The 25,817-nt window shown below is 45.9% G+C and overlaps 1 protein-coding gene across 2 annotated transcripts in view; it reads right to left on the bottom strand.

The window, feature by feature from the left end:
• The window catches only part of adamts17 (ADAM metallopeptidase with thrombospondin type 1 motif, 17), a 91,369-nt gene that overhangs the window by 23,843 nt on the left and 41,709 nt on the right, over positions 1-25,817 (bottom strand). For both annotated transcript variants that reach the window (XM_053879560.1, XM_053879568.1), the window contains exons 8-13: positions 12,544-12,649; positions 7,732-7,872; positions 4,157-4,307; positions 899-1,000; positions 667-812; positions 23-192 (exon numbers count right to left, since the gene is read on the bottom strand). In XM_053879560.1, coding sequence (XP_053735535.1) covers positions 23-192; positions 667-812; positions 899-1,000; positions 4,157-4,307; positions 7,732-7,872; positions 12,544-12,649 — 816 coding nt within the window. The remainder of the gene's footprint in view (positions 1-22; positions 193-666; positions 813-898; positions 1,001-4,156; positions 4,308-7,731; positions 7,873-12,543; positions 12,650-25,817) is intronic.

Below are 25,817 nucleotides of genomic sequence, written 5' to 3'. Positions count from 1 at the left end.
ATCAAAACACCTGTCTCCTCACCCTCATTGATAATGGCCGTCAACATGGTGCCCTTCTTCTTGCTCGCGTGGCGGTCGTAGGACAAACACTGAAGGTCTCTGAAGCTCGGTGCCCCCTTGGGGCAAGGGGTACCTTCACAGGCCTTGTGCTCCACGCTGGCCTTCGGGCAGTGCCGACCTCCGGGACTTGGCCTGGAAACCAACACACACCAGAAACAAACCTTTACACTGCAGAATTTCAAAGCAGAAAACTTCTTTTGTATGACTTTTTCGTTCACCAATACGCCCCATCCAAATAAAAGGGTCACCGCCGTCATATATATTTAATATATGCATATTTAATGCACTAGATGTCACTCTCTGCTCTACAATCTTTGGATGTGTACAAACCACTTTCATGAGTGGTGAGTAGCTGAGGTTTCATGAAACAGTGTCCTGATTCTCAGAGGCCACCAGATGGCGCTGTCTGCGGTAAAATGTTTGGACTTGAACAACTGATTCAGTGAAACCTCAGATCATTTCTGAACCAAGAGCGCCATCTAGTGGCCTATGGAAACTAGGACGCTGTTTCATCCACCCTGTGATACTGTTTCATGAAGCCTCATCGACCCGTCTCTAACTTAGCCACCACATTTTCAATGTTTCAAAAACGAAGGACAAACTTACGGTGGGTTGTCACATTTCCTTTGTCTGAACTGGACTCCAGTCCCACAAGTCCGGCTGCACATGCTCCACGGACTCCAGGAACTCCAGTCTCCGTCCACATGCTGAGGGATGGGAGTCTTGCTCACACACTCTCCCGCCCGGCACCACTGACACACACACACACACACAAAGAGACAGACACTAAGGTCATATTAAACCATCGGCACTTGGATCCAACTGGGGCCCTTCCTACCTTGTCTGCTCCACACTCAGTTCCATCCAGAGGAGGATCCAGCTTGGTTTTGCAGGACTCATCTCCCTCCACCAAACACCACAAACCAGCGCACATCAGGTGCTGCAATACACCCACAAACACACACACATTTCTAAACGTTAAGGTTCCCCCAAAAATGTGGAATGAAGAGCTCAACTCAAGATATGCCAGAGTGGAAAGACACGCATGCACGTATCATGTTTTTTGTTTCCCTTGACCTGCATGCTTTCCCCAGCCTCTCCCTCTAAACCTAACCATCCCAAACAAATGGCTCACCGTAACCAGGACCTACACCAAACCGAAATTCATGCGTCATCATGTTCACTCCCACCTTGTTGAGATGAAGTCAATTTGCCAACAAATACGGCTGCCAAAGGCCGAGAGTCTGGCGTGATTCCAGTGCTGAACATCCGAAGACATAAATGTATAATCGACGGACCTAAACAGCAGAACTCACTCGTGCAGGGGTTCTTAACCTTTTGGATCTTGGGGCCCAATTCTTCCAGACCAAATGGGCCCGGGGATCATTCCAGGAATAGAACTGATTCATGACTCTGGATTTCATTTGTGACCAATAACCATATTTAATCTACTTACACGAGAACAAACCAAAACCTTGTGAAACCTCTCGATCGTCCCACAGATATTTTGAAGAAAAAGAAATTTGAAAAAACTGTACACATTGAAACATTGAACAAAATAATCAATGTCTATGAAATATATATATATATATATATATATATATATATATATATATATATATATATATATATATATATATATATATATATATATATATATATATATATATTTTATTTATTTATTTATTTTTTCAAAATATAAACTGAGGAAGACAAAAGTAAAATGTAAATAAAAATGTCGCCATCAAATTTTCTAATTTTAAAAACTTCAACGGGTGCTGTCATGAATAGTGTTCTATGTCTGGGACGCCATCACATTTTTTCTTTTCAAGAACGTCAAACTATCACAAAGGTGTAGCTGTCAAGTCAATTCAATGACACACAACTGCCCCCTTATGTGGCAAATGTATTGAAACTGAGCGTCTGGAGCAAGAGGTGTCAAACTAAATTCTTTTAGCGGCCCTCTAGGAGGCGCTCACGGCCAAACCGTGGGCCTCAGCCCTATGGATAAGAATCTAGTGCCGTCACCCGAACATGATACGAGGCGGACGCAAACAAACATATTTCCCAGCAAGTGGTTTCACATATATGATGGCAACTTTCATGGCAAAACCTACTGTCTTCTTAAGGCTTATACTCAGGTGCGCTCCGGAAATTACAGCCAGCGACTGAGGGCTCTTTGAAGACGCTTTCATTAAAGGGTCTTCATCTGAAAATCATTCCCATGACAGTTGGCTGATCTATACGACTGAATCAAAGCGCCGTAAAACCAACAGCTCGTGTTTGTGGCGCTGTCATGGCAACCTCCTAAGTCATTAAACGCAAGTCGATTCCTTCTCATAACATTTGAAGCCCTTAAAGCCAAGTGCACTCAATCACTTCCCAGGTGATGTCAGGGGAGTCTGCAGCAGCTCAGGCCTGGAGGGAACATCCTGATCCAGATCTGCCCCAACCTGCCTCCCTCATCCACCCGACCCAGCCTCCACGATGGGACTCGGAATCCAAGAGTTTGTTACTTTTTTTTTTGGTGCTTAAAAATAACAAATCAGTCCGGCATGTCAAACTACATGTGGTGATGTCAGCAAGGGGTTCGAGTGAGGTTCACCCCGAGCACGGTGACAGATTTTAAATAGACAAAACACTGCTGCAAACATGTGGAGCCAGTTAGGAAAAGAGAAGGCTCACGAGGCGCTCGCTCTCTTCGGAGCCAAATCTGACAGTGAGGGAGCCGATCTTGCTTCCATTTTGATTTACGACCGCATTCAATTGCAATTGTTTGAATGGTGAAAAAGTAAAGAGAACTCACAATGACGCTGCGGTTACAAAGGCTCATAAAGATCGACTTCATTTATTCCTTTCATAATAAATTGTTACGATGAGGTTTAATGGAGCGAAGAGCCATTTCACCGCCGCCACATTTAAAGACAATTTTGGAGCTTTGTGTGGTTGGAAAAAGTGAAAATTAAACAATCAAATGGGATGAAAGGGATTTAAAAAGTGAGTTGCAGACGCACCAAATATGGCCACGTTTGTGGAGGACATGTTTACTCACAGTCCTCCGTCCTCAGGGATCCAGCACTTGCTTTTATTGCAATTTAATATTGAGTCTGTTTATCTGTCAGCATTTTCCACTTTTGGAAAATTGTGTTTATTTTTCCTATTTTTCCCAAGTCGGAGCTTGTAACGGAAAGCGATGTCCCCTGGGGACTTTGGCTCATTCGTGTTGGCCTTCTTCCCTTCTCCTCTCTGATATCATGCGAAGACATAAACAGCCTCCTGTGACCTTCCTTAGCTACATGATACGCCAACTCCAACCCAACAACCGCCACACTGATCCACACTTCCACTAATGTTGGATTGATATAACCGAACAACTTACGTACTGACGTCAGGCACTTGCCACAACTGCATCTTGTATTTGCTGCAATTCATAATCCATTCAAAATCGATTTTGGAAAATGAAAAATAAAATCTGGTGACTGTTCACCATTTAGTAAACTTCCATCGGAGTCCTGACGTCACCACACAGCCCGCTCTACAACACACGGGCCTAAACAAACGTAGATCTCACCAGCTCCATCTTTGTTGAGGAGGCTTTGCCGTCGTTTCGGGTGTTACCAAAGGCATGGAAACGCTAAGCTGGAAATGACCCACATAATGAGAAAACATCATGCAGAGTATATATACATATACATATATATATATAGTATAAATAGATGTTTTCAGCTTTTATTTTTTTACAACGCAAGGTTTGATCAGAGAGGATCTGTGCTCAGGATTTCAACGTTTCTTGACCAACCAATGTATCAGGGACACAGCGTAGTCACCTGGACGAGAAAAGTAGAGAAATTTGCCGGGAGTTTTTAATGCTGCTTTCTACTCTGAAGACTAGAGTACAGTCGATGTATTCTTTCAGCTGGTTCCTCGTACGGTTTGACACTCACCGTTTGACGCCAGACTGGCAAGCGACTGATCACAGTCAGACTGGTTCTCAGCCATCTGTTCTAGACTGGTTGGAATAAAACCTCGCCCCACCCTCCACCCCTCACACCCGCTGTGCCCGCCTCCCCTCAGAGCAAAGGTGACAGTGCTGTACCTCCATGTCATTGCAGAAGGTGGCATTGGTTCCAAAGAGAATCTGGCACTGCTCGTCCACGCTGTAGTGCATGCCGGGCAGCTTGGGAGGAAGGCGGACCTGGTACCGGCTCCGGGGGTCTGTGTGCAGCAGGCAGACACTGCCTTTTGTCCTGTTTGACAGACGCACAATAAAGAGCTGGGAAATGTGGCCAAGATTGATCAGTGCAAGACGAGAAAAAGCTTCAAGCGTCTGATGCATGTTATTTTCTACAGCAGCGCTCTCTGGCTATACATCGTCCCAAGGGTCTAAAATAAAACAGCCTTAGATAAAAGACAGCATCAGCAACAGAGAACAACTCAGAGTGCTGTCAAGCTCAGCCTCATCACCTCCCACTGTAGGACATCACCAACACGTAATGTCTCTCTGTTTACTGTCACCATACATACATTTATTTTATTCATTCCAAAGGTGGTTGGTGTCTTACATGTGGGAGAAGCATTGTGTTTGTTCAATGGCGTATGACCCAGCAGAGGCAGCTTCTCAGCTGTGGTCAAGGATAGTTCATAACCACAATAGCTACAGTATTTTTGACGTTCAGTCGCGATGGGTCGATGACGTATCATGAAACAGTACTGGAAGACGGATGAAACAGTGTTCACTAGATGGTGCCCTTGGTTTAGAAATGATGCGAGGTTTCATTGAATGAGCTGTTCAATTCCAAACATTTTGCTTCATGAAATCCCATCTGCCCTTCAACACTGTGTCATGAAACCTCATCTACCCTTCAATACTGTCATGAAACCTCACCAACCTTTCAACACTGTCATGAAACCTCATCTACCCTTCAATACTGTGTCATGAAACCTCATCTACCCTTCAACAGTGTCATGAAACCTCATCTACCCTTCAATACTGTGTCATGAAACCTCACCTACCGTTTAACACTGTGTCATGAAACCTCATCTACCCTTCAATACTGTGTCATGAAGCCTCACCAACCTTTCAACACTGAAACGTAGATGTCATGAAACGTCATCTACCCTTCAACTCTGTGTCATGAAACCTCACCAACCTTTCAACACTGTGTCATGAAACGTCATCTACCCTTCAACTCTGTGTCATGAAACCTCACCAACCTTTCAACACTGTGTCATGAAACCTCATTTACCCTTCAACTCTGTGTCATGAAACCTCACCAACCCTTCAACTCTGTGTCATGAAACCTCACCAACCTTTCAATACTGTGTCATGAAACCTCACCTACCGTTTAACACTGTGTCATGAAACCTCATCTACCCGTCAATACTGTGTCATGAAGCCTCACCAACCTTTCAACACTGAAACGTAGATGTCATGAAACGTCATCTACCCTTCAACTCTGTGTCATGAAACCTCACCAACCTTTCAACACTGTGTCACGAAACCTCATCTACCCTTCAAATCTGTGTCACGAAACCTCATCTACCCTTCAACACTGTGTCATGAAAACTCATCTACCCTTCAACACTGTGTTATGAAACCTCATCTACCCTTCAACTCTGTGTCATGAAACCTCACCAACCTTCTAACACTGTGTCATGAAACCTCATCTACCCTTCAACTCTGTGTCATGAAACCTCATCCACCATCACTAGTTCTAACATTTATTTCTCCTGTAATGGGTGAGTTGGATAATGTTGAATGTTGAATTTGAAAGGAATGAAAAGGTTGTACTTGTATAGCTGAGATTGTTGTTGAATGTAGGACCAAACAGTCTTCCATACAAGACAGTAACTTAAAGCAACGCCTGTGAACAGGGGGCAGGGGGGTAGCTGCAGTAAGGAGTCCCGTGATGAACGGGCCAAAACATGAGTCAGTGTGAGGCGACGGGAGTCAAGAATGCTCTGCAACCAACCCAACTCTGAGCAGCAGAAACACAGACTCATGATCACACACGGCTTTATCTGTGCGTGCGCTGCAGCACTCTAGAACTCAATCAGATCCAGAAGGCGTCTTTGGCTGAGCAGAGCATGACTGAGTTAGATTTTCCATTGGCTTGGCATCAGGTGCTCGACACAAAGGACACGGAGGACGTCCAATGGCTCGCAGGATACGGAGGGCGGTGCCAGAGCAGAGGGGGGAAACAGGCGAGCAAGACAAAGACAGGGAGGCCAAGTTAAAGCCTGTTGTTGATGATGGGGACCGATGAGTTACCTCCAGCACAGCAGCAACAAGCCTCTGAGTTGTCTACAGCTGCTTCAGCGTTGTCATGAAATCATCCGATTTCAGAATCAGAAAAATGTCAGAGAGCAAAATAAACAATCATAGATGTGTATATCAATGTGTTCTTCCCCTAAACAAAATGCTTTCAGAAAGTTTTCATCCGGACTGACACAGTTTGCAAATATTCCATTAACCTTGTCAGAAAAGTTTATTGTGTCTGTCTGAACATGTGAAGCGATGTTTGTCAGGTCAAACAGCAAAGTTTGTCTGGAAACGCCATTGTCTTACGTCCTTTATTTACGTCCTCTTAAAACAAGAGACCGTGATGTTCAGGCTCATGTCATACAGTGACAGTGAACAACGTTTGATGTCTACATTCAAAATTTACATTTTATGAAGTTATGTTTGATGAGCATTTTAATATATTTATATACTGTAAATTCTGGACTATAGGCACGTGAATATTAGCCCCGACCACTAAATTTAAGAAGGAAAACAAATCTCGTTCCTACATAAGCCGTAGGTGCAGTGGTGCTGTCTGCACCGTAGAAAGGCTTAAAAATGCCTGAGGATCACTTCTAAACTAGTTTGGAAAACGGGCTCCAGCATGGAGACTGACTCATGAAACCAACTGGCCAATGTTCTGAACTGGAATCATCAACTCCTCACATCTTTTATTGACATTAAAGCGCTCAAAATGTGTCCCAAGTTCCAACACCACAGCCGGTCTCAGCTGCTGCTTCTAGTCTCCTCCAGGAGATCGGCTCTGTGGGCGGAGCTGAGGACACATGGGCGAAAACAGCGCATTTTGAGCGCTTTAAGGTCAATAAAACACATGTGATGTCATGGGTTTGATGTGACCAGGATAAAAATTCATATATTGGCCACAGTAGTAGCATCTGATAGTCTGGAAATTACAATATATTTTAATTATACAATAACCGTTTATATTCTAAAATAACGGTCACTCATATTTTAAGCAAAATATAATTTTTTAGCTTTGTGCCATAATGTTTTGTGATGTCTTTTTCTGTCAAAAGCAAAAACAACTCAAAAAAGATTAAATGAATTCAATTAAATAATGGGAGATCATTGAAAAATTGTGGTAGCATTTTGGAAGACTGCTTCTTGCTTGCCTTACTGTGTGTTGAGTCCAGATGAGGTCTGGAACGTATCAAATAACAGATGAACTAGTAATGTCAACAGAATCCCAATGTTCGGGTACATGAGCAGTTAGGCAGATGTCTGCGCCTTCTGAGTGTTTTTCCAGTTAAACAGATTTTCAGCAGTCGACAGGACCTGATTCTCTCCACTCCTCTGTCCTCTGCTGACTTCACTGACTTCCACTGAAGGAAGCAGAAGTAAACCTGCAGCGACGACTGACGTCTCACCTGAGGAAGTTCTCCAAATCATCGCGACTGCAGGACGACCAGGAGAGGTCGCTGGGGTTTCTTCCCTTCACCCACTCACCGGACATGATGTGGGAGTGGCCGGTGCAGGTAGCATGGTCGTCATCGTGGCTCATTCCCATGCTGGAGAGAGAGAGAAAACATGTTCAATGAAACTTGAAAACAGTGCAGAAAAGTAGCTGTCAGCTGAGGGAAGCAAAAAAAAAGGCCTTAAATCTGCACGATCAAACTGTAACCTGAAAAAGACGAATCCTGCGTCTGGAAAGCATTGAGTAACAGACAAGGTTTAGGAAAACTGCGTCCTCTCCATGAAACATGGTTCCATTTAAGTCTTGAAAATCTGCCAGCCACAATTAATACCAGCAATTGGGCACTCAAACAGTTCACAGGCACAATGGACAATACCAGCACTGTGGTGGACTTGATGGATGAGTAAGAGTGGGAGCTCATCGACTGCACAGGTACATGGTCAGACACTGCTGCTGCATGTCCTCTAAACAAACAAATCCACTGAGCCTTCGTATGGGGGTCTTTTGGAAAGACAAAAAAACTGTCCCTTTCCTTCAGAACCAAAACACAACTCCTCATCTTTCAGGGATTTAAAAATACAGTTGAAGGTCTTTCAATGAAATTCAATGGGAAAAAAATCTTGATCCTCCCTCCAAACTACATTGGACATTGAGATAAAATATCTTCTTCTTCTTCTTTCTCTCTTCTCCCTTCAGTGGTGGCCACAGCGGATCATCCTCCTCCATCTCCCCCTGTCCTCTGCTTCCTCTTCTCTCAAACCTCCAAACCTCATGTCCTCCTTCACCACCTCCATCACTCTCCTCTGTGGCCTTCCTCTTCACCTTCTGCCTGGCAGTTCCAACCTCAACATCTTCATCTACCAGTGTACTGGCTCTCTCTCTCCTCTGTACATGTCCAAACCATCTCCATCCAGCCTCTCTGACTTGGTCTCCTAAACACCTGAGCACATGTGCTGTTCCTCTGATCCTATCATCATCCTGCTCACTCCCAGAGAGAAGCTCAGCATCTTCATCTCTGCTACCTCCAGCTCTGCCTCCTGTCTTTTCCTCAGTGCCACTGTTTCCAAACCATCCAACATTGCTGGCCTCACCACCCTTTTGGACACTTTCCCTTTCATCCTTGCCGACAGCCTTTTGTCACACATCACACCTGACACTTTTCTCCAATGATTCCATCCTGCCTGCACCCGCTTCTTCACCTCTTCCTCACACTCTCCATGGCCCTGGACAGTTGAGCCTCAGTACTTCAAACCCTCCACCTTCTTTATCTCTGCATCCTGTAACTTCACCTGTCCACTTGGCTCCCTCTCATTCACACACATGGATTCCCTCTTACTGCGGCTAACCTTCATTCCTCTCCTTTCTAAGGCAAACCTCCACCTCTCTAGCTGATCTTCCACTGGCTCCCTGCTCTCACCACAGATCACAATGTCATCTGCAAACATCATCGTTCAAGGGGCTTCAAATGTAGTATCAACTTGAGCTTTGTTTCCCCCCCTTTTAAAGGCTCTGTTACGTTTTCTTCTATTGTTTAGACTTTCCACACACACATGTGCTATCACAGAAAACATTGCCAATCTGTGTATATCCGCTGCCTGGACATTCCGAAACTGCAGGTGGCACTGTAACAAGAAGGTGCCAAAAAAGATCCCCAGCAACATCAACTCTGCTGCTTACTTTTGACGTGACTGTCGCATACTGTGAGGTCCACTGACCCTTCAGCTTATACACAAACGTGCAACAGGAGTTTGTCAAGATCTCCACTCTGCTTTTTGAAACGCAAGATTCTCACACTGCATATAAAGAAAGGGTGAAACTAAAAGGGATAAGTACCCCACTCCACCTTACCCCCAATTTCCAGTTCGGAAGCGGTGCAGAGGAGGAGCTGTGTTTATCAAAAAGAACAAATTGTTTTCTATTTGTCGATTTCCATTGGCAGTGGAGGGCCAGTGTCGGTAAATCTACTCAAATTTTCTCTCTGCAGGGCGACCAGGTGTTATTTTTGTTCATTTGCTGCCAAAAAACGGCAGAACCCATCTGTTGCTCACTGTTGTTGCACAGTTATAGTGAATATCTGGGCTTTAATATCTATCCAGAAAAATGTAAATGAAACATTTATGAGTTTGCTCATGGCGTGTTGTCACTATTCAGAGACTAAGCAACTATAAAATACGGTTCATGTTGTTCATGTTTATATATTATCGTAGCATTGGTATGATCATCTGTTGTACGTCCTGGATTGTTCTGCTTTCAAAACACTTTAATGTGAACATGCACCGCTGTTTGTTTGTTTGTTCAATATAATCTTGTTGTTCATGGTTTAGTAAGATGACTTTGTCTGACAGAAAGTCGGGGAAATCTGGGCCTCCACAAACAGTTTTGAAGACGTTTCAGAATGTGGACACATCGGGGCCACAAAGGGGCACCAGGCACCATGTGATCCTCACCCAGGGGATTAGTCAACATTGAGCGCATGGCAGCACCGTCAGATGCACATTAGCAAATCCTCACAATCTCTCCCTGAAAAGTCGAAGCGTCTGGAAGAAATTGGACCCACAACCCATCAATAATCATTAGAAAGACTGATCTTAAACAGGACCATGCACAAATAAAAGGTATCGGGAGTTTAACTGCCAAAGTGTATTACCATCACCAAAGTAATTCATCTTGACTGAAACGTCCAAGCTCTCACTCAGAGAATAGAATTCATTAAAAATGAATATTCCACGCGCTGGTCTTTCTGACTCTTCACCCGAGTCAGCAGAAATGAACACAAAGCAGTTTAATGACTGGGGTGACAGAGGTCATTCTGGCAGGGGAACCACCGGAGAGTGTTCTGAAACTGTGCAGCTTTCAAAAGGCTCTAAAGCTGAGAGCTGTGAAATGGCAGTCCCTCACTTGAGAAACCTTTTCTTTCAAGCTGGATTAGGATCCCTACAACATCTGTGTAAAACATGGTTCAGTAGCCAAGTAGTCGTCTGCTGTCTGTTGCAGTACTGGTTGGAGTGATGGTGTCGCCCATGTAAACGCTAGGATCGGTGCGAGGTGGATGTCACCCATGTGCCCACCCTCCATCCTGAGGACTTCCATCTCCAGAGTGAAGGCCAGGAGAGAGAATCACCTGCCTTGATGGTGTGTACCCAACTGTCTGAGTCACACCTGCTTCGGAGGAGGCTTTTATGATGGACGACCGGCACAGAAGAATTTCCGACGACCCCATGAGGCTATGGATAGCTATGGATAGGAAGGTGACATCGAGGTCCCTGTTCATCTCAAGGATTTGGTGCAAGATCATACTAGTGTGCTATAACAGCCAGAGAGCCTGAGACGGCCACCTTCTGTGGATCTGTGGAAGGTGAAGGTGTTGTTCGTCCGCTCGGCAGCAGGGGTGTAAGAGACACTTTTTGTCTTCATTTTTTGTGGGTGTGTTCCTGCCTCTCGCCCAGTGGCCGCCGGGATAGGTTCCAGCACTCCCATGTCAGCATGTACGTATATGTCGTAATTTTTTGAAGTCGGATATATGAATATTTAATACATAGATACTTGGATATGCTGCTGCATTTGTAGCACGTTTATGACCCCCATTTTCTTTTCGTATGGTGGAGTTATTTTGTTGACGAAGGGAGCGATTCTGTGTTGGAGTCTAACTGAGTTTAACATCATATTGTACTGTATTACCTGATTTTCCCTCTTAAAATGATGGTTCTTTTTGCAATATAATGCTGCGAAATTATGGCAAATATATCGCAATGTATTGTATTGTCATTCCTGTATCAGGATACGTAACATATCGCAAGAAACCTGCCAATATACAGCCCTAGCAGGTGGACAGTCTCCGTGGTGTCACTGAAAAACAGCGTTCAGTCAACGTGAGAAGGCAGTGCGTTTTCAGGTGTCACTACCCTTGTGCCTCAATATCCTGGTGTGTTCTTGTAAGGCTTGTACGGTCATCGGGCCCAGAGGGCGTACTGTGTTCTCTACCTTCCATATTGGTGGGGAAATCTCCAATGTGAAGTCCGAAGGCAGAATAGGTGGGATGGTGTGAAGGGAAACTATCTGTACATGGCTTCTCCAGTTACAGTGGACCTTTTCCAGATGTTGCTCCAGTTCCTGCTGCAGCGATATCAGGTTCAAGCGTTTTTCCTAAGTGAAGTGTGTTCCTTCAAAGTTTCCTCAAGTTCTCTGTTCTCTGCCAACCGACCCTTGATGTCCTTCTAAAGGCGGCGGTAGTTGTTGCGTTTGAGATCTCAGACTGGTCCAGAGTGGAGAAGCATCTTGCACCCACCTGAAGATCTGAGGGTCCTGGCTGAATCGTAGGGGGTCAGCAGTTCTACAATGTAGTCGGGGGCCTGGGCCAAGACGGGCTTCAAAAGTTCGCAATAGAACCTTTCTAAAGTAGGCTAACACTGAGCGCTGCCATCAGTTACAAGCCTTGCTGCTGAGCTCTGAACCAGCAGGGGGCGTGAGAGAGACTCGCTGTTGATGCCAGTGAGTAGAGAGTTACAGTCGTCCTGGCGGGAGAATATGAACGCATGTTCCAAGTGAGAGCATGGGTTTGATTTTAGAGATCATTTCCAACTGGAGCGAACAGGACTGGACTGTGAAACTGCAACTTTACCACTGAGAAGCATCAGCAAGATGGAAGGTTCGTTGAAGTTTGAACTTATCATGAAAACATCTGGCCAATTTCATGCAGAGGTAAAGACGGAATAACATGCACTGTTACCATCAACAGTGAATAAGCAGTTTTGGTGGAGAGACTTACTTGTGTCCCAGCTCATGGGCGATGGTGAAGGCCAAATTCAGTCCGTTATCCTCCGCCAGGACACACTTCCGCTTGGCGCTACACACACCTCCCAGATAAGCAATACCTGCGACATATCAGCGGCATTAGTGGCTCTGTGACGACAACACATGAGGAATAGGCTTCACAGATACCGATGGGTTGGTGAGGTTTCATGAAACGCTGTCCAAATACTCAGAGGCCACTTGAAGGCTGTCACTGCTCCATAATCTCTGGTTATAAGTATTTCGATGAGACCTCAGGTAAATGTACACAGACACCTATTTAGGGCTGAAAACAAAGACACTGTTTCATGAAACCTCACCACTCCATCATGAGTATTGAATGGCTGAGTGAGGTTACATGGAACAGTGTCCCGATTTTCAGAGTCCAAAATGTTCGGACTTGAACTGATACAATGAAACGAAACGAGGATCATTTCTGAACCAAGAGCGCCACCTAGTGGCCTCTGAGAATGAGGACACTGTTTCATCCACCCTGCAGGATTGTTTCATGATGCCTCATCTACCCATCACTCATCAGAGTCTAGACCCCTAGTATTAACTCCACTCTGCGTGTTGTTTAGTCACCATGATGTCGGTAAAACTGTGGCAGAGACACACAGCAAAACCTGCCTCAATTCATGTGAACAAAACAAATAAAATGAACACAGTTATACAGTCCTCATCGTCTCCTTCTTACTGTTCTGTGCGCTTTATTGAGGATTGAATTCACCTTCTGGTAGCTAAAGCTCAAATAAAATCACTCGGTGGGGTGGGTTTAGCCTCTGAGCCTGGACACCTGCCGCGTTGAAGACGAACAACCGCTTTTGACTGAGCAGACGTGTTGGTTTCTGAAAAGCCAGTCCAATATTGTCTCATGCATTTATCCATGGACAATGCACTTTATAAGTAACCAGTTTGGGATTGTTGTCCAACACAGTATAAACCACCACAAAAAAAAAATCTACATTCAAAACACTCAATAGCAAGTAACCTAAGCCCCTGCCCTCACCAGGCACCCCTGATCACCCCCCAGCCCCCCTTTAACCCCCACTCTCTGACCTGTGGCCCTACTCTCTGACTGAGCCGGCCGCTGGAGGATCCTGGATATTTGGCATGGAAGATATCCGGAGCACCTCATGTGCTTGGACGGTGATAACTGAGCATAGATCAAGCTATGATCGCCGACCTGTCGCCACCATGGAGACCCCAACCACACTGAGTGAAGTCAGAGGACACGTTTAGTAAGGGCAGAAGCCAGGCAGCTCAGGCAGCAGGGGCTGTGAGGACGACCTGGGATCCAAACTAAAGAGAGTCGCACAACTTCAGACACAACCTGCCAAGTAGGGACCGTGAAAACAGGTGCGCTGTCGTGACACATACTATAAAGCTGAGCCTTGGCTCGTACACTCCAGACACACACTCGTGGCATCATGCAAAACAATGAAACAACCTCAAAAAACTCCAATATAGTGAATGCAAACTCTTGACTCAGTGTAAATGAGTCAGGGAAACTCCATTTCTTGCAGTAAAACAAAGTAAAAAAAGTGATAAAAATCAGCTTGAGTCCACAGACAAGCTAAAGTATCGATGAATAACCAGTTTCTGAACAAGAACAACCGAGTGACTTGTGACATGAAGGCAAATAATAAATATAAAAAACGGCAAATGGAAAGTTATATACGAGTCAAAATACATTCAGAAATGCTCAACTCTGGCTGTGTGACTAAATAATGACACACTCTTCCTGGAGCTCTTCACAGCCTTCGAGGTCTATGGAAGTAGGATTAGCATCATCTGAAGGTGCTTTATCGTGTCTCCACCAGGGGGCTCCCTGGTGCAGAGAGCCTCTCGTGTACTGAGTTACTTCTGACTCCTACAACCATATAGGTCAAAGTACTTCAGTGATCCAGAATCATGAAATCACTGCATCACACACATCAGAGCGAGTCCCACACAACGGGGTTCAACAGGAACAAAGCTAGATGAGTCAACCGCTGAGTCCCACACACCTGAGCGAGTCTGTGATCTAAGTGTAACAACAGTTGCAAAACACAAACATGCAATACACTGTTCTTCACTGCACATAACAAGGCACCACAGGCCTCATATAAACCTGTTGGCAGAAGCATGGAATGACATAAGAACCATTCTGGCCACTTCTGGTCTCCAACTATAACACAGAAAATGCCAAATCTCGGTGCTTTGGCGGTGAAGAGTCTCCGCAGCTAAATTGTGGCGTGAACAATGATTTTCACTTCCAATCGACAATGCAAATGTGAATCGAGCTCAGCGAGACTGCGACGAAATTCTGGCAACCCACTCCACCATTCTCAGAGGTGATGTAGGAATCTGGCAACCCACTCCACCATTCTCAGAGGTCATGTTGTAGAAATCTGGCAACCCACTCCACCATTCTCAGAGGTCATGTTGTAGAAATCTGGCAACCCACTCCACCATTCTCAGCGGTGATGTAGGAATCTGGCAACACAATCCACCATTCTCAGAGGTGATGTAGGAATCTGGCAACACAATCCACCATTCTCAGAGGTAATGTAGGAATCTGGCAACACAATCCACCACGTCACCGGTGACAGCACCGACTCCGCGGCTGGTGACCCAACTGGAGCGGTTCAACACAAGTGGAAATGATTTTGACTTTCCTCTGTACAGTATGACCATTTCTTTGTTGTCCATTCTGTCATGTATTAAGGGCGGCCAGTTCCAGCCGTCGTCATTGCGACAATTCAGTGCAAAGCATGATCCAAAGTATGCATACAGCGTTGAAGTTTTCAGACATTTTGAAGTGTTGGAGAGTGCGAACGTATCTAAGAATCTAGAATATTTATGCAATTATTCGGGCATTCGGCCACAAATTTTTATTTCAGTGCGTCCCAACACAGACCGACTGTTATTTAAGGCATCTTTAATTTCACTTTTTTAAACCAAACAGGAGCGCTTTAACGATGTATCTCCTATATCTTGGTAGTCAAGGGTCAGGCCCTCACTTGCTGGCTCACCTGAACCTCGACTCATCCCCAGATCACACTCCCGCGACCCATATTTACTGGTTATTTCTGCCAACCAGGACACCCACTTCCATAAAACAAGGTCTCCAGATGGTATATTCAACATCACTCGGCATCATTCCACATGACAAGGTAACCAACAATCGACTTTCTCCTCATTCCTCCAGCTCAAGCATGTTGAATGAAGCTATTGAGTCGCACCAAAACACGGCGGTTTGAGACTAAAGCCTCCTTCACTGGAAACATTCTGGGCTGATGGAAACAGGTGCTGCTCTGGATTTCAACATATATTTTTCCTCTTCTACACTTTAACAAGCGCGGTCACAGCCCGCAATTACACGCGCAAATGCTCTATGATTTGCTTAAAGAAAGCATCCTTTGATAATGACTGTTTTGACAGTTTGTTTTTTTTTGCAAAAACACTGGAGGTGTTTTCAAGGCCGTGCCTGCAGGCCTGTTTAGGAGGCATGTCATACATGATAATAGCTGAGGGAAGGATATTATTTATGTCACAGGAACAGAATTTCAATCTAATTCACGCACCTGAGTCTCAATACATGGAGAATTTAGTGACCGAACATGAGAAAATTAATTTGAAAAAAAAGGATCCTCCACACATACGGATGGGCGATGACGCATCATACACAATATACCACAAAACACAATCCCTGCGATGAGAATTCTGCGGCTCACTTGCTGCATTGGCTCACGCTCCCCAGCTTTGCGGCGTTTGACGGCCGACACCGACGTGTGACAGTTGTGGAGAGTGTGGTGGACTTTGGTTCACCATCGTAGTTCTAAACGTATTTTTAACCTTAGGGAACCTTTGACCATGACACTGGTCGACTCTGAGTCTCTGGATCCCTGTTTATTTGATGAGATGGAGTGGCCCTCATAGGTTCTCTGACGCGCTCGTCTGCCTTGGTTCACATCAACACATGCAGGTCTCCTGCTGCCAAGGTGAAAATAGTTGGATATTGGCGGCGGCGTCCTCTTCCACGTCCCCATTAGGGTTCACTGATCGCGGACACACTCTCACAGGCAGCGCTAATGCTACGAGCTACCATCAGTTAGGGACCATCAACAAATTCTAAAGCCTCAAAGTATGAGTGACATCTTCAATAAGGCCATGGAAAACAAGCATTTTAGGAGAGAGAATTGTGAAAAGGTTTTCCATCACACAAGACAAAGGACTGACAGTTTGTATCATGATCTGGAGAATAGAATCTGACTCCATGATCATTTCTTCACATGATTTCTAATGTTTCTTCAGTAGCATCTAGGAAATGTGTCCAGATTGCTCCATAGTTCAAGTCAACTGTTGAGAGACATGAGATACAGCAGACAGACGGCTCCATTTAACCCCTAAATAAAGCTGGCAGAGCAGTCTGTCAGACACCAGCGGCTTCTACCAGAGACGTGAAACATTGAGTTTCTCATCTCTACATTTAGTTCACTGTTATATTGAAGCATAAACAAACAATGATGCTGGAGACAAACTCCACTCATACGTTTCATCATAAAACAGTTTCAAGAGCGACTGTCATGAGTGCAACACATGGAAGAGGATGGAAATATATTTTATCACGACCGTTTTTTTGTCCATGCTCTATCCACACAGTATACAAAGGGTTGTTAGCCTTCATTGCGTGTGAAGGGAGACAAAGGACGCTAAGACAAGGTAGCGCTGCTGTGTATCCAGATCTATTTGATCCCATTGGCTGCCGCGTTGTCTATGAGCTGATCTCAACATCAGCTGGATTCTGATTAAGAACTAATGCAGTCAATACGGTGCCGACAAAAGCCAATGGGAATAAAACCAATCAGAGTTGGGAAGCTCCACAGTGAGGTCAGTGGTGTGGCGGAGAGTCAGGCAGCATCAAAGATCCAGTGAAGCCAGCGCTTCTGTGAGATAATGCCAGGGACACAGAGGCCGGATTAGCGCCGCAGCGCTTATCAGGGCTGGATTTGGAGCCGGTGTTAGGGGCTCGCTGGCTGATCGAATGATCAAATGTGTGGCGGCTCATCCAGCCAGATGCCCTGCAGAGTCACAAAGCCTCATCAGCCCTCTGGACCTGTTGCACCGCGCAGCTCCAGCCGGCCATTTATGTGGCGCTAATTAGCCGTCACAACACGGCGGCCTTTCTTTAAGCCTCCCTCCCTCGCTGAGCACACGCACGCCTGGCACAGCCTGTGAGCTGCTCAGGCACACATACGCCAGCTCATAAAACAAAACACAGAAATGCTCACCACAGACTGACCCCGCTAGGTTTCCTGCCGCGGCGGCGGAGGAGGAGGGAACACGCTACAGCACGGCGGCTGTCAGCAGTGACGCCCAGGAGGCTGCCAAGTGGGTCAACATTTGAGCAACCTTTGAAACTTTCTCAAATGTACGTCAGGCTGTGAGGCTTCACCTGAACAGCTGGTCACGTGACTTGGCGGCACTATAGCGGTTAAAGCTCATCCCTGTGTGTCACAAAGTTGCTGGTTCACGTCCGGCGTAGGTATTTTTAAAATGCATACATTTTACTGTGAGCCGCGTAGATAGAAATGTCTGTGTCATTTATTTGACTTCTATATTTTTTAAACGGGGCCTGGGTCTGTGTGTGTGAGCGACGCTGCAGACTGGAGCGTCTCATCTTCACTCCACTGAATTCAACGGACATCACCACCATCAACAATGAATCATAGGTGAAACACGTGGCATACATAATGTCCTCACATTGCCATTGAAGTCCCCCCCAACTTGGAGCACGTTGTTTATGTTTCAAAGTTAAACGCAAGTCAAAGTCTTTGAACAATATTTTCGCCGTAATAGCCAGTTCATCGCATGCGGCTTGGGAGCCGCAATAAGACCAAGGGCACCAAACAACAAACCAAGCTCTGGAGCTGACTTGAAACCAAGTGGGAATGTAAAGTGCTGACAGGTTCCCAGGACACTAACATGTGAATTGAATAACACGACTTAAAAACGATGTGGGAAAGGACAACAGTGACATTTTAGTCTTCCATTTGTTTACTTGTATCACATGACCTAAAGGGTCGACCGATTATTTCTTCTTAACAAACAGCTGGCAAGCATCCAGGGTAAGGTTAACAGTGACATGGCTCTGACAGATGCATCACTGCAAAATAGCCAGCTCCGGCTCCGCCCATTTCTTCTCCGTTAGTTCACCAAACCAAGCGAGAGGATCAGCGCCATTTCATTCTCTTCTCTTTATACGTCTCAACCCTGCAGCGTTTCACCTACAGTCTTAGGCATGAACGATTTGAGAAACTTTTGATGAATATTGGGATTTAGCACGCGATTTCCACGTCTGAGTGTCAGTTTCATTAGACCAGCCGGAGCCAGTTTATGGCCCATTTATGCTCAACGGACCAATCTTTCTGTCCGTGCTCTGCCTTCATTTCCTCCATATTTCCGCATGTTTCCACAAAGCTGAGAGACTGAACGGAGCAGTACCAGTGGAAACCATGGGGGGCACTGTTGCTGTTACTACCCGATACGTAGCTCTAATGAGACACGAAGAAGACATAACAATGGCGGAAACTCTCCGTCCTCCAGTGGCGATATATTTCACGTCCTCACCGACCTCCACCTCCTACAACGCTGCCTCTGTTTCCTCTTTAGTGCAAGAGCTACATGATCAATACTCTCCCACAGTCGCCATGTTGGTTTTGGAGTTTGCTGTTGTCATAAACTTTTGACTCTGGGCTGCTCCCCCTGGTGGATATATTGGTGAACAGCAACTTGAAGAACGCACGGAACCATGTGATCAGTGACGGTAACAACGTTTGAAACGGACGGGTACAATTGACGTAATATGTAAAGGATCACTGGGCCCTTACACTGCAAAGTTCCACGGACGAGGCCTGTAAGATTTGTCTTTATTGAATGTATATCCAGATAAGAACATCAAGATGTGAGAGCGTGAGACAAGCTTCATCTTGCATGAGAGTTGGCAACCCTGCAACGCAGCTGTCAGTCAAACTCTTTCACTCGATTACATCGCAATGTCAGTTTGAATTGAGAACATCAGGGAGATTCCAGTGCGTCTGTGATTTCTGTGTCACTTCTCCAGTTTAACAAGGAGTTGACACTCTCCCGCTCTGCCACAAGATCAAGGAGCTGGTGACGGACTTGCAGTGCCTTCACCTTCAGGATCAGCTGGAAGCATCGCTGCTCTTCCAGAGCAGGTTGTGGTCTTTCAACAGGGAGGTCTTCAACTTGTGTAGACCGCCAATCTGATTCCGTTTTGTGGGCCAGAAAACGGGGACACATTCTCGCTACGCAAGAAAGGCTACGTTCACACAGCGGTGAATACGAAAATCGACAATCTGAGGACACAAGTTGACGTCACTGGGTACAGAACCGCAGTGTTGAACCGCATTACTGGATTCACCCCAATATACTGGAACATAAAGTCCAGTCTAGCTGGGATCAGGTGAGCGGGTTGAGTTCCATCACAAACTCTCACCTGCAGCAGAGAAAACACGTCCAGAGAAAACGTGAATGTGAGCAAGGTAAAGTAGCCAGCGGCTGCTCCACCATGAGCCTCCCGTGGAGCGGACCTCAGGCTGTATCAACAGCCAGCCTGCCCCCTAATCTCACAGTTACATCTCTGCACCAGCAAAGCAAACACAGGAAATAGGATACTGTTACAAACATGGCTTTTATCCCAGACCTGCCCACAGCCACACTCACTTCCTCCAGCGCTGCTGCTCTCCGCGCGGCCCCAGAAGGCTCAGGAATGAATGAAGGCTGTGCAGACGGACGTTTAAGGGCCGACGTGATGACTTAACAGGATGATGCTTATGATGAACTGTGTTACTGGAAGGTCAATTAAAAGTGTCTAATGATGGGCTTCTTTTCAATGTCATACAATGTGATCCAGTTCATTGTCACTGCAGACTGAAAGACGGTGAGAAATGTCAACAACACGGGGTCAGGACGCCCCACGCGCCGCCCGCGTTGATGCTCCTCAGGGTCAGGATGGAGCTGGGGATTTCAAAAGGTGCTGCTCTCTCTCAGAGTGCAACTGTTGGTGAATGAGTTCTGACAACTTCATGCTATGATTGTGTTCTGTTGATTTTATGATGTAACTTTGAAATACTACGCTGCAGGTGTCTTGCTCTGGTGTCTCCAGTTAAAGAGATTTAAATCACCTTTAGTGCTGCAGCAGTAAGAAAAGAGAAACATTTTTCTTCTTGGGGACACAGCTGGAAGACATCAGTGTAGGCCGGTGTATTTGTCTAGTCATATTTTCAAGTCAAGCTGTCGACTCAGATGACACAATGAGAAGCGCTGGACTGGCTTCCCATCTGGCGGAGTCCCGATGTACCAGTTCAATGTGTGTGAGTCCCTTGTTGGTCAGGAAATGGGTCGGACTCATGGAATCACTTAAGGGCCATTTATGCTCGCTTTACCGATGAAACTGTTCACGTCCGAAGTCACTGGTCACATGCTTTCATGTGTTCTTTACGTTGGTATTGCTGTTCACCAATATATCCACCAGGGGGAGCAGCCCAGAGTCAAAGGTTTATGACAACAACAAACTCCAAAACCAACATGGCGACTGCCGAAGAGTATTGATCATGTAGCTCTTGCACTAAAGAGGAAACAGAGGCAGCGTTGTAGGAGGTGGTGGTCAGTGAGGCTGCTAAATATATCGCCACTGGAGGACGGAGAGTTTCCACCATTGTTATGTCTTCTTCGTGTCTCATTAGAGCTACGTATCGGGTAGTAACAGGAACACTGCCCCCCATGGTTTGCAGTGGTACTGCCCCGTTCCACGGACGTGGAAACGTGCAGAAATACCTACAGAAGAGAAAAGAATGTAACGTTGAACATAAATGGGCCTTTAATGTCAGAGAGTCCGAGAAATCGACTCACATCCACGAGAACATTTGTGTACGAAGTGGATTTATCTAAACATATTAAAGAATTTTAGTTACTGAGGTTCAAGGGAAAATCAAGTTCAAATACCTTCAGAAAAGAGTCAGTGTTGAAGAAATATGAGGTGATAGTCAAAGAAGCGATGGGGTTTCGATCTCACTTTTCAGTCACATTTGCCCAAGTTCAATACTAGTCATGGAGGCTTCATTCTCAAAAGGAATATGGCAACCAATTCTTTAGTTAACTAAAGAAAAACTAACCTGTTGTGCGGCGCCCACTGCTCTATGTATCGGCAAAAAGGTCGGGGAATTACTAAATCAAAATAGTTGAATAGAATCAAAGGGGCCCTTTAGTCCCAGCCTCAGCAGAGCTTTGCTTGTGAGGAGGAAACCAGAGCCACAACTGAAACACGACGTATCTCCCCGAGGCTGTTCCGTGGCCTCATTTCAGTGGATAAGGTGCCGTTTTGCCAAGCCTGACTTTCTGCACAGGGAGAATGTGGGAGGTTGCTGCGGGACCTCCTATGAGGGCTGTGATTATAGTGAGGCTCAAGCAGGGTCACACACGTTGGACCTGCTCGCACAAAGGACAGGAGTGTTCTCATTGTGCCGAAGATTAGCAGGTGGAGGGTGTTACAGGCGGGCAGAGCGGTGCAGGGCCAGGCATGGCCAGGAGCTGCCACCGCGCCGTCCCACTCACAACACTGCCTCTGTCTGGAGCCACGACCATGAGCTCACGCCTGCTTGCATGATAGCGAGTCATGAAGCTTGGCCTGGAACAAGCTCCAAGAGACTCAAGCTTAGTCACAGTACAGAGAGGCCACGCTTTTTCATTCCTTTTCTGAGAAATCGGAAGAGTTCACCAAGAAGTAAAAAGGAAAAGTCATTCCATTAAACTATCAGTGGAGCACAGCATGTGTCAGTGAGCACGGTCACATGACGTCCCAGAAACCCAAGTTATTGCGTTTGTCCCTATAAATTTGGACTTTTAAATGCATGTAAACATCTTAGTCCAACCACTGGACAGAAACTGGAATTTCTCTTAGTGGCCAGTAGCTGGACTAAGCTAGCATGTAGCCCAGTAGTTGGACTAAGCTAGCATGTAGCCAGTAGCTAGACTAAGCTAGCATGTAGCCAGTAGCTGGGCTAAGCTAGCATGTAGCCAGTAGCTGGACTAAGCTAGCATGTAGCCAGTAGCTGGACTAAGCTAGCATGTAGCCAGTAGCTGGACTAAGCTAGCATGTAGTCAGTAGCTGGACTAAGCTAGCATCTAGCCCAGTAGCTGGACTAAGCTAGCATGTAGCCAGTAGCTGGACTAAGCTAGCATGTAGCCCAGTAGCTGGACTAAGCTAGCATGTAGTCAGTAGCTGGACTAAGCTAGCATGTAGCCAGTAGCTGGACTAAGCTAGCATGTAGCCCAGTAGCTGGACTAAGCTAGCATGTAGTCAGTAGTTGGACTAAGCTAGCATGTAGCCAGTAGCTGGACTAAGCTAGCATGTAGCCCAGTAGCTGGACTAAGCTAGCATATAGCCAGTAGCTAGACTAAGCTAGCATGTAGTCAGTAGCTGGACTACGACCAAGCTAGGTGAACTGGGTGAAGTAAACAAACTGCTGCTGTTCTGTGTGGATTTGTCTTCAACTTATTTCACTCAGGTCCTTAGTTTCTCACAAGAAGATCAGAAGACGTGATAGTTTACGGGGTCGACATTACCGCCATGTTAGCAACCCCTAGCATGGTGTTAGCCACTCTCTATTGTCATTGTTTATTTGTTGTGAAATATAAGTCATGACAACACATCTAAGCTTGTCAACTAGTTTCCACTCACACTGCATATCAGTGCTCTTCTTCTGTGACCTAGCTAGCTTGCTGACATCCACGCACACCACTTTCTTAGCTATTTCTTGCCGGGTTCTCCCGAGTACCTCAACGGCATATTGGAAAATACCTGCATTTTCAGCTGTTTTTATCAACAAGAAGCAAAGTATGACTCGCAAAGCCAAGCCTCACCATCTGTCGAGCAAGACTCCGCCTTTTAAGGTCGACCTGTGAATGATGTATAATGCGCTCTGTCGCCCCTCAAACTCCAACAGATCTTCTCCAACCATCGCCCCCCTCAGAAACTCCCCTGGACAGAACAGTGCAGAGAACCCCGGCTTGGCAGCGGTTTCCAGTGAAGGGCTAAAAGGCTTCATCTGAGGGAGAACTATTTGGGAATGGCAGCAGAAAAAAAATGAATTGCAAAAAAAGCCTTTCCTCGGGAGCAGGGGCTTCTCTGAAGGATCTCACGAAAAATGATAAAAATGCTTGACATGTGAAGTCACAGCTTATTACATCAGAACCACTGGATCATATCGATTTCAGGACGAGCCTGTGTGCCAGGTGAACTGTGGAGTAAAATTCAAAAATATAAAAATAAATTCAAGTTTGTTTCTGTCTGTTTTTTTTTTTTTTTTTAAATAAAAAAAAAACTTTGGTCCTGAAATAAGTGATATCATATAAAATGTGACTATAACATTGCATATTGAAGTGATACAGAAACAAGAACAGCAAAGGTGCATCCTAAATGCGAGGCCCAGTAGACAACAGTTAGCGAAATGACTCGATTCCAGCGTCGTGGAGAGGCCTGCGTGGAGTTGAGCCACTGGGAGTCAGGCAGCTTGGCTGTGTCAGGGCCTGCACAGCCGAGGACGGCAGGAGGAGAGAGGAAGGGCTTAACAAGAAAAGGAAGAAAAAGTCTTTCTTCACTCCTGTGGGTCACTGAGGCTGAGGCGCCATGGTTGAGTGAACGTCTGTTGGCTAATACCCCGATCTGCTCTGTATACACACTCCACTAAATGATCTGTCAACTTGCTAGTGAGGGCCCTGCCGCTGGAGAAAGTCTCCTCGGACGCCTTCTGTGGGACCCGTGAAAGCATGGCGACAATAGGGAAGCTATTTAACAACCTGACAATTTGCTGGACAAAAGGCAGCGCATCGACAAAGAAGCTAATTTCAAGTTTCATCGCGGCTCTTGCGTGCAAATATCTTTTCAGCAGCGACCTCAAACAACACGCGACTTTCTCTTCCTCTGACTTCTCAGTAGGGTGAGAGGTGTTTACTAGTGAAGTTCTTAGCTGCATGTTGACGCTCTCTCTTACGAACTAGTGCAGACAAAAGTAAACTCACACACTCGCTGTGGGACTTTGAAGAGGAGGCTTATTATTCTAGGGTTTGATACACGGCACTTTGACAAAAGATGGGAAGAAAGAATTTGGAATTCACCGATCACGCCGATATCGGCCGATCATGATCGGCTCACCCACAGCTGGAATTGACTCGTACTGTGAGAGATGTAAAGTTGCGGTGGGATCTCTTATTCACACTTTGTGCTCGCGGTCATTGATGTTCAACACACTCAATGAGGCTTATGGAATGAAGTTAACCTCCTCAGCTCATACTGCCTAGTTTGGACTAGAACCACAAGTAACCGAAGTCAAGCCAATGGTGTTAATGGGATTTTTGTTTGAAGCTGAAGCTGACTCCGCCGCTCCTGAGCAAACTTAGGGAATAGAGAAACCTATTACCATCAGAGACGTCTGCCACACTGGATCAATGTCGTGGCACTGGACTCACAATCCAATTCAGTCACATCTGGCTCCGCTTGACATGCCAGTTGTGCGAGTTCCCCTCCGAGTCGATGCAAAAATACCATTTGTATACACTTTGAAAAACACCACGACTCTATTTTACTGCACCAAGCCGCGGGCTAAATAAAAAGCAGCAGCCGTCCTACTTTCTGGAACTGACTAAACAAGCCACGGTGTGGCTGCCATGTTAATAGCTGGAAATAGGCCTCCGTGTTTAGATTTGGGATGCACTTTCTCAAGCTAATGGCTCGCGCTGGGAGGTAAGGACGCTTGGAATGAGCCTCTATGTAAAGTCCATGCTCCCGGCGGGATCACATGCAGCGAGATGAAAGATCACATCCAAAGTGGCAGATTAGCTGTAACACCAGGAGGCAGGAAAGGAAGAGGCCTGCAGCAAACCTGAGGTCAGAGCAACTTCTACCACACCAGCTTTGTTTTGAACATATATGCATGCGTCTTCAGTTAACCAGCGCTCACGCAGGTCGCCAGTCCGTCACAGGACACACACCCACACCGAGGGGCCATTTTAGAGTGAGTGGGCCGTGGGAGGAAACCAGAGTAACCATAGAAAACCCACGCAGGCACTGAGAGAACATGAAAACTCCACCCAGAAAGGTCCAGAGCTGGATTGTAACCCTGTTGCTGAGAGGCAGCAGTGCTCGCCATTGCTCCACTGTGCCACCTGTTTTACATATGATCGAGA

The sequence above is a fragment of the Synchiropus splendidus genome, chromosome 1 (assembly GCF_027744825.2).
Source record: "Synchiropus splendidus isolate RoL2022-P1 chromosome 1, RoL_Sspl_1.0, whole genome shotgun sequence".
NCBI lineage: Eukaryota > Metazoa > Chordata > Actinopteri > Syngnathiformes > Callionymidae > Synchiropus > Synchiropus splendidus.
The sequence above is the reverse complement of the archived record's forward strand: the minus strand, read 5'-3'. Positions and strand labels throughout refer to the sequence as shown.